At 42.6% G+C, this 10,062-nt stretch overlaps 1 protein-coding gene across 2 annotated transcripts; it reads right to left on the bottom strand.

The window, feature by feature from the left end:
* Positions 1 to 335: 335 nt before the first annotated feature.
* On the bottom strand, positions 336 to 5,802 carry cgl.2 (egg cortical granule lectin gene2). Of its 2 annotated transcripts, XM_012958005.3 has the most exons (8): positions 5,726 to 5,802; positions 4,548 to 4,625; positions 2,437 to 2,547; positions 2,036 to 2,283; positions 1,782 to 1,940; positions 995 to 1,115; positions 796 to 899; positions 336 to 513 (listed from the first exon to the last, which is right to left on the bottom strand). In XM_012958005.3, exons 2-8 carry the CDS (start codon positions 4,612 to 4,614, stop codon positions 361 to 363), a joined length of 963 nt encoding a protein of 320 aa, XP_012813459.1. In that variant the 5' UTR covers positions 4,615 to 4,625; positions 5,726 to 5,802; the 3' UTR covers positions 336 to 360.
* Between the last annotated feature and the right edge of the window lie 4,260 nt (positions 5,803 to 10,062).

Genomic DNA, 10,062 nt, shown 5'->3' with positions numbered 1-10,062 from the left:
GAGGTTATAGCAAAGAAAGCATGTTGCCAATTTTGGCCACATTTGAATACCTAAGTTAGGATGCAGTAATGGGCCAAATCTTAGATTTTGCATCCCTGTTTATTAATCTCAACAAATGTGCACTCACCCAGTGCTTTGAGTGTAACCCAAGGCTTTGCCACAAGGCAACCAGGACAAGGGCAAGTTAACCTGCAACTGTGATACTAGCTTTGTCTCAAGAACATAGGACCAGCACACAATTTTAAAGTAGGGACACATTGTGCAGTTGATTAAAATAAGAGGCAATATTACAAGACAGGATTATTTCATTTGCCAGACAAGGAAGCTCACACAAATTTAATTTGTACCAGTTTATTAAGATTACAGATAGAAGAGTAGTATGGCTGCCTCAGTTATCTCTTTGCCTGCGCTGTTTAACTTTTTGGTTCCATATCCATTAAAGTCATAGGCTGCAAAGTCTCCACATTCCCTAGGGTCAGCTTCTGGGAAATAGCCACCTCCTCCAATGCACACCTGAGGAAACAGACACAAGTCAGCAGGTTAGGTTTCCATGTGGAACCTTATCCAGGGTTAGTGAGCCCCCTGGCATAAAGGCATTAGTCCACACTTATCAAAGTTAACTTCAGATTTGTTGCCATGGGTGATTGCACCAGGTACCTTGCCCAGTGTTCGTAAAGCAGCAACATTCCTCTTTGCCAGCCTTTTTCTATTTACCTCTGCCCGTTCATTTTTTTGCAGACACTCCTGGCAGGCAAAAACAGCAAGTTACAAGTTTCTAGACTGGTTACTGCTTACATGTTCTGCATTGCAGGACTCCATCTTCATTCCCGGACACAGCGCCAGTGCAGCTCTCTCATTGTTAAATGGTCGAAACTGGATGTAGCCAGGAGTAAACTGACCTAGAGGGGAGGAGGTGGTTTCAGTATGACCAACAACAACCATACACACACACACACACACACACACACACACACTTTAACGTATCAATCCTTACTTCTGAAATCTGGGGAGTAGAAAGAAGCTGTTAAGTTCGGACTTCCAAAGTCGTACACTACAGGCACAATGGGGCCACTGTCCTTTTGGCAGCTTCCTATGCCATACTTCACTGGATAGATCTAAAATACATTGAGTTACAACATTTTTCTTTGTTACATAAAGACTCACTTGAAGGTGTTAGGGATACAATTATAATTACATTAGGCTGGAGGTTTTCCAGCACACTGTACAATGATGCAGCAAAGTGACTTTTGCAATTCACATTAACATGTAAACTCCAGTTTACCACCATTTTAAGCTGGACACAAACCAAACTTTGTATTGCATTTAACCCCCCCCCCCCCATGCAATATTTAGCACAAAAGCCTTACAGGTGTTGAATTTTGAAGGCCAGATAGAAGGGGTACACCTTTTAATTAACTGTATGGCATTGAGAGTTTTGTAGATTTCCAGTTTGAAACTTAAGCAAAATGCTAGGTCTTGTTTACCTTAGCAACCAGGCAGAGAGACTGGAATATATAGGACAGGGACTGAATTTGAAAAATGAAATTGTACCCTAGCAAGAGTCACTAGGAATAGGGATATTCTATAACAGTTAAAGGTGAACCACCCCTTTAATGTTTATATTCACAAGATAATGTAATGATATTTAAGTTGGGTAAAGCTAGTACCCAGTAAAGGAACAAGTTATTTATGGTACTTTAACAGATCTGGCAAAAAGGACCAGTATCAGTCAATATCCAAGTCACCATCAGCAAGGTAATAACCTCTTTGCAGTTAATTACCTGGTACAGGCTGAACAGGTTCCCTCCATTTTTGAAAAGAACCCCATCTGTTGTGTGGTATCTCTGCAGGGATGAATTCCTCCAAACACTTAGGGGGGTCTTGTTGGGCACGTGCCACACCCCAAGGTTGTCTGCTTCAATATCATAATAGCCAGGATTCTGTAAGCATGCAGATAGGTCACAATGATGGATACGGTTTAGGCACATACTAACTTAGGCTTCTACAAGGTATTACATCTGAAAAGCCCCCTTACCTTGTAATCATCACTAGTTGCTCCACCAGGTGATCCAAATGTGTTAAAGTTAGCCCAGTTGCCATCGCCCTCAGGACGGTCAGCCCGATTTCCTTGTTGGCTGGACCAGCGATCTCCCTCAGTGCACTTCCCTGCCATGTAGTTCTCATGCACACTGGCCACCAAAGTCCATCCTCCTCCATTTGTAGTCATGTCACAGAAGGTCTGGTAGGAGATCCCATCTGAAGATGTGAGTTTGTATAGCCCATCTGTAACAATACAGAGCTGTAAGTGCAAAGCTTACTGGGTGGATGGTTAGTAATTAACCAATGCACTACCTACTCCTTGCATGAAACCCAAGTTTGGATCAGATTAGCTGTCCCATTAGTTTAGGGTGCAGAACATTTTCTATAGATTCATACCTTGTGAGTCATTGTTAGAATCTTTTATCTCCTTGCAGCTTCTGAATTGGTTCTCTTTACTGAAGTCCAGCTGCTTTGCCAGTTGCTTTGAGGCCACTATTACAACAGATTCTATTGAAATAGAAGTCAATAAGTGAGGAGAGGAGAAACCATATTCTATTAGCCTCTGCTGCCTTTTACACAGCAACTGAACAGTTTCCCAGCTTTGGGGTGGGAAAGGCAACTGAGCACATAGACCCAGTACACCTCTAGCTGAATAGAGGGGAGCAGACAGAACAATGAAGTCCCAGGCACAGGCTCCTTCTGTGGTTGGCAGTGTTGATGGCTAGTGCCATACATATTAGCATATAGAATGTGAGTTAAAGGACCAAGATGCCAGGGCCCCACCAGCAAACCTTGGGCTCACTCTCTAAAGCATAGAGTCAAAGCTATTTTCCCTCAACCTTATTATCTTAGTCCTTCTGCATACTATGCTATATTCTTCCATCTATTAAGCTTCTGTTTCTGTACAGAAATAGGCCAATGGACTGCTGGGCCCACCAGGAGTTAAGGCAATGAGAATGCATACTTACTAACACAGCACTGTCCAACTTCTGTGGTACCAAGGGCCGGAATTTTTCTGGCCAACACGGTAGAGGGCCAATAATCAAAGCCAGTTTGGCCACTCCCCATTTTTAAACCACACCCATGTTATCATAAGAGCTTTTAAGACTATACCCACATTAATGGTGGTAGCGCAGCAAAAACCCAACTGGTTGGTGCTCACTGTAGGAATATCCCCCTTCATTCATATGTGAAAGAATTATATTAAGTCATATTAAGACACACCCTAAAATCAATATGACTTCTCCTGCCCTGTGAATAGCACAGCAACCCCCAGCACATAATTACACATCTTAGGGACCATATAATGACTATTTTCAAATGCTAACAAACTCCCGGAACAAACCCCTGCCAGGTTTGCCTCCCAGGCAGCATAGGGCAGGTAGAGTATGGCGCACACACAGGCAGGGTAGGCCAGGCAGAGTATGGTCATACTCTCTCTGCCCTATGCTGCCTATGTGTGCCATACTCTGCCTGCCCTACCTTGCCTATGTGTGCCATACTCTCTGCCCTATGCTGCCTGTGTGTGCCATACTCTGCCCTACCCTGCCTGTGTGTGCCATACTCTGCCCTACCCTACCCTGCCAGTGTGCCATACTCTGCCCTACCCTACCCTGCCAGTGTGTAGGGCACACAGACACCATACTCTGACACAATGCTGGCACTGCTCCTACAGTCTGAGGTGTGAACAGGGGAACAATGTGGGTGATAACAGCCTGATTCTGAGGTGTGAACACTGCAGGGGGTGAACAATGCAGGGATTAAAAGATGTGAACAGTACAGGGGATTACATATTTAAATACAGGGGGATTACAGCCTGAATATGAGGTGTGAACCATGCAGGGGGCCAGTTAATCTCAGTACTGATACCATTTAAATCGTCCATCAAAGCAGCCAGATAGATGGGGGGCCACACAGAGGGGGGTTGCGGGCCGCCAGTTGGACAGCCCTGTAACATATGAAAAATGTTAAGGGGGACAAAAAAAAAAAATATAAAAGCATCCCTATATGCCACTCCTATTTTTACAAAATTTGGCAGGTTATTTAAAGTTTTAACACATTTATGAGGGTCTTGTTTTAGGTTTTATTACAGTTTTACTAAAGGCAAGGTTGCCCTTTAAGCTGCAAGTCTTAGTTCCCCCCCAAAAGAGACCGGTTTAGCTTATTAGTTACAATTGTATCTCAGTGCAGGTGTAGTTTGTTAACTTTTCTGGGCTTTCTGCCAAAAGCTACTCATTTAATTAAGTTTGAGACACTGTTTTTGGCAGTCAGTGCAGGGGATCAAAAGGAAAGGAGGGCCTTTTCAGTAAGAATCCAGGACTGTGGGCTGAGCTGTTCAAATTGGGGCTGTCCTGTGAAAGTCGGGAGGTATGAAATTATGTTGCACTTTTACCTGTTCTTTTGGGTAATAAGCAATGGGTAACTAAAAACTAAGTACATTTCTGTGGATGTACAAAGTGCAGGAGTGCTATGTTTAGGCAGAAAGCATACATAACCCCATGACTTACCCCCACATGACTGAGAGAGCCCACCAGGCACCAGTAGGGGCAGCAGGAAGAGAACATGCACCAACATCTTCCACTGAACTAAATATAAACAGATTCACAGGTTTAGACAAAAACCTAATAATGGGCACTGCACTATTGACTTTATCTGCCCCAAGGTTCAGAAAAATGCTAGGCATAAATGCAGTGAGTATTACTGGGCATGCATTGCACTGCTGCTAAACAGAATGGAATACAACAGATACACTGTTAATGCACATTTGTTTGGCATTAATAAGCAGTAAGAGTAAAGGTCACATGCAACTGCATGCAATGTACCCAGATGCACTGCTGTATAGTTATGTTACAGGCCTAACTGCATACAATGTACCCAGATGCACTGCTGTATAGTTATGTTACAGGTCTAACTGCATGCAGTGTACCCAGATGCACTGCTGTATAGTTATGTTACAGGTCTAACTGCATGCAGTGTACCCAGATGCACTGCTGTATAGGTACATTACAGGTCTAACTGCATGCAGTGTACCCAGATGCACTGCTGTATAGGTACATTACAGGTCTAACTGCATGCAATGTAACCAGATGCATTGCTGTATAGGTACATTACAGGTCTAACTGCATACAATGTACCCAGATGCACTGCTGTATAGGTACATTACAGGTCTAACTGCATACAATGTACCCAGATGCACTGCTGTATAGGTACATTACAGGTCTAACTGCATACAGTGTACCCAGATGCACTGCTGTATAGGTACATTACAGGTCTAACTGCATGCAGTGTACCCAGATGCACTGCTGTAAAGGTATGTTACAGGTCTAACTGCATACAATGTACCCAGATGCACTGCTGTATAGGTACATTACAGGTTTAACTACATAGTTACTTTTTTGTAACTTTTTAAAGGGTCTTAGCCAGATAGCATGAGCTTTAGATGGCTATGTAATAATGAATACTGCAGCATCAAAAATGTTCTTACAATTAGTGGCTTAACAAGAGATAATTAGCCTTGTGTTTGTTACATAATTATACCAGCAGTTAATCATATTAAAGGTTGCATTAGTGCAGGATTATTTTAGTTAACTAACACAATCAGTAATCAAAAATATACTTGTAAATACTTTTAAACTAGGCTCTTAGCACACACTAGCATATAACACAAGATGACACACCCTCTTACCTTAATACCACCTTCAAGAAACTCTTGATAACCTTACCATTTGCACCCACAATTTATACCAAATAGCACTGCATTCTGGGAGTTTAGCCTGCCTATATAAGGCAGCTGTAGGACATTACACTTCCAGGCAGGGTGGGGAAAGTGATGATATGTTTGTGGATAGGGTTTGAATGATACTGGCTTTATCTAAACCGTGTGTCTGCAAGAAGGGAGCAATATTTTTAGTATTTATGTTTTTAATCAGACTGAACAATGGATGGCTAGATATGTTAGATAACTCGCTTGACCCATGCAAAATTCACATGGTGAGTAGTTAATGATTAGTTCTTCTAAATGTAGGCTGTATGGCTAAGTAAAACTCACACCTGTATATAGAGGAATGGATTTAGAAATGGTATGCTTTTTATGGTTTCCAACAAGGGTTAAATTTAAATCTGATAAGTTTATAATTTGGCTGCTATTGCAGATGTGTCCTTATTTCAGTACAACTGTGGATGCTCTCACTGATGAATGAAATGGATTAGTTACCTTTAAATTAACTCTTGATATGATGCAGGCTGATATTCTAAGACAATTGCCAGTTTAGGTTTTGTTTAGCAGCCTTCAACTTTAAAGGGATTCTGTCAGTTTTCTATGGTGTAATTTTTATTTTAAAATGACACTGTTTACATGGCAAATTCCCTCTGCCATTTAACATTTTAGTCTTGAAGCGACAAATGCATATTTTTAGCTGTAATATTGGTGTGTAGGAGCCATCTCAGTGCATTGTGCCTGAGTCTGAGCTTTCAGCCAGCGCTACACATTAGAACTGCTTTCAGCTAACCTATTGTTTCTCCTACTCCCATGTAACTGGAGGAGTCCCAAGCCGGACTTGGATTTCTTACTATTGAGTGCTATTCTGATACCTACTGGGAGCTGCTATCTTGCTCCCTTCCCATTGTTCTGCTGATCGGCTGCTGGGAGGGGGGATATCACTCCAACTTGCAGCGCAGCAGTAAAGTGTGACTGAAGTTTATCAGAATCACAAGGCTGTGGCACCCTGGGAAATGAAGAATATGGTTAGCCCCATGTGAAATTTAAAATAGTTAAATATAAAGATCTTTGTGTTTTTAGAAAACAGATTACAATGCAGGATTCTGCTGGAGAAGCTCTATTAACTGATGGGTTTTGAAAAAACCTGTTTTTCCATAACTGAATTCCTTTAACAGCTTTTTAGTTGCTATGGTCCAATGTACCCTAGCAACTAGGCAGTGGCTTAAATGAGACTAGAAGATGAATAGGAGAGGGCATAAATAGAAAAATAAAAAGCTATCATACATTTGCAACTATAAGAGGTTGACTGCAGAAGTCGGTCGCCCCCCCCTGCTGTGATTGTGAAAATAGTGAAGTGCTGGTATGTGGAAGTCTGGGTATTCCAATCGTATTCTAACAGTGTTAGAATCACAGGAAAACCATGTTCATATAAATAACATAGAAGTGTCCTTCCGGAATAATCTCCTGGGAATGTGCACCAAGTTGGTGAATCCAATTCATTTCCCGTTGCTTCAATTAAAACACTCAATCTCCCACACGTCTCGGAGGTTCTGTATTATCTATTACTTGATACATGAATTGACTCCCAGTGTGCCTAGCCTGTGCGGGGATGGGTATGTTTGTGTAACAAATATATCACAAAAGATGAACTGCAAGAATAAAACTTGGTGATATTGATCTTGCGTCCAGAGCATGGATGTGTATCTCTCTCTGGTTTTCATTGTGCTGAAAAAAACCAGGTGAGCCTTGCTAACCCATACGTGCTGGAAAATAGTTATAGGGTTGAAAAAAAGACCAGAGTCCATCAAGTTCAACCCTTCCAAGTAAACCCAAAAATTAGGTGATGCCCCGACCCCTTTTATAATGGGTGGAGGGTTGCAGTGTCGGGTATGCTATGTGGAGGAGCTCACTGGCAGGGTCCTGATGGGGTTTGGGGGCTGCTGATATGGCAGCCAGGGGGGCCCAGACACTCCAGTCTGACAATGATTAGGAGTACCTCAGAAAGCTGGTGTGTGGGGCACAAGTCTGCTCTAGGATGTTCTAATATCTTTTGATAATCCTCCTTACTTGATAACTTGCTGTAGTATATTTAATGACCAAAGCCAGTCTAGGGGGATCCCTTTTGTCTTTGTTCCCTAAGTTCTACCTTGGGAACCTTCTCTGCCTCCATTTTATAAATGACAAATTCTCCTCCCCTTATATTACCATTTAAGGTTGATTGTTAAAGGGGTAAATCATCTTTAAGTTAACTTTTAATATGTTATAGAATGTGAGTTTAACACATAAAACCCCCACCCACATTCTATTCATTCCTAAGGAGTTTTTAGAAGTGAATTTATCAAAATCCCATAGGAAAGAATAAAACATGAGTGAGTTTTTATGTACAGGTATTAAACTAAACTCGCATTTTTATAAATCTTTCCCTTAGCATTACTTTTCGGAGCATGGGGTGCAAGTCTTTGAGCCCCTCTGCACTGGGTAAATGTTCTTAGTTCGAATGTTCCAGCAGCATTCCGAAATAGTGAAAGCAAGTGGGTTTATTTGTGCCAAAAGCTGGGAGATTCTGCCCTTCCTCAGGCCTAACACATTAAAAGGGTTGTTCACCTTTAAATTTTACTATGATGTAGAGAATGCTGTTATCAGACAATTTGCAATTGGTCTTCATTTTTTATTATTGGTAGTTTTTTTAAATATTTTACTTTTTTGTTCCGCAGCTCTCCAGTTTGGATTTTCAGCAGTAATCTGGTTGCTAGGGCCCCAGTTTACCTTAGTAACCAGGGAGTGATTTGAGTGTGACTGATATGTGAATAATAGAGAGGCTGAATAGAAAGATAAGTAATAAAAAGTAACAATAAAATTGTAGCCTCACAGAGCAATAGTTTTTGACTGCCGGGGTCAGTGACCCCCATTTGAAACCTGGAAAGAGACAGAAGAAGAAGAATACAAATAATTGAAAAACTATAAAAAGATGAAAAATGAAGACCAATTGAAAAGTTGCTTAAAAATGGCCATTTTGATCAATCTGCCCCTGAGTGTAAGGGGCACATTCATTAAAGTATGACAGGTCCAATTACAAAAAAAATCATATTTTTTCTAAAGTTTACAACTTTTGCGTATTTTATGCGATATTTTCATTAATTTGCGCGACTTTTTCGTACTTTGCAACAATTTGCATGACTTTGTGCAACAAAATTGTATTTGTCGCAACGAGTATGAAAGTTCTGGATTCATTCAAGCTTCGGTATGGTGACTTTCCTTGGGCCGGGTTGGAGCTGCAGAGTGCCATTGAGCCCTATGGGAGACTTTCCTTGGGCCGGGTTGGAGCTGCAGAGTGCCATTGAGCCCTATGGGAGGCTTTCCTTGGGCCGGGTTGGAGCTGCAGAGTGCCATTGAGCCCTATGGGAGACTTTCCTTGGGCCGGGTTGGAGCTGCAGAGTGCCATTGAGCCCTATGGGAGACTTTCCTTGGGCCGGGTTGGAGCTGCAGAGTGCCATTGAGCCCTATGGGAGACTTTCCTTGGGCCGGGTTGGAGCTGCAGAGTGCCATTGAGCCCTATGGGTGACTTTCCTTGGGCCGGGTTGGAGCTGCAGAGTGCCATTGAGCCCTATGGGAGACTTTCCTTGGGCCGGGTTGGAGCTGCAGAGTGCCATTGAGCCCTATGGGTGACTTTCCTTGGGCTGGGTTGGAGCTGCAGAGTGCCATTGAGCCCTATGGGAGACTTTCCTTGGGCCGGGTTGGAGCTGCAGAGTGCCATTGAGCCCTATGGGAGACTTTCCTTGGGCCAGGTTGGAGCTGCAGAGTGCCATTGAGCCCTATGGGAGACTTTCCTTGGGCCGGGTTGGAGCTGCAGAGTGCCATTGAGCCCTATGGGAGACTTTCCTTGGGCCGGGTTGGAGCTGCAGAGTGCCATTGAGCCCTATGGGAGGCTTCCAAAATCATGCACTGAAGGATCAAAGCCAGAAAGATTTTCCCGCCATTTACGATCGTTCGCAATCCTCAGAATTATCAGATTTCGTGATTCTGATTTGTACTTTAATGAATGTGCCCCTAAGTGTAGTGCTGTCCTTTTACAACACTGTGTAGAAAGGGAACTATGGGAGTTGAAGAGCATCAGATTATGGGAATAGGCAAGTAACAGTATCTGAGTGTGGGTACATGGAAGTAATAAAGTAACAGGGTATGGGAGTAACAGAAGTGTCTGGCTTAGATTGGTTCAGATCTAGCCAGGGGAACCATTCAGCCAAACACAGGGTATTAACCACGACAAGGTTATTTGAGTTATATGGGAAAAGATCTTTCCAACA

The sequence above is a fragment of the Xenopus tropicalis genome, chromosome 1, assembly GCF_000004195.4.
Source record: "Xenopus tropicalis strain Nigerian chromosome 1, UCB_Xtro_10.0, whole genome shotgun sequence".
Lineage (NCBI taxonomy): Eukaryota > Metazoa > Chordata > Amphibia > Anura > Pipidae > Xenopus > Xenopus tropicalis.
The sequence above is the reverse complement of the archived record's forward strand: the minus strand, read 5'-3'. Positions and strand labels throughout refer to the sequence as shown.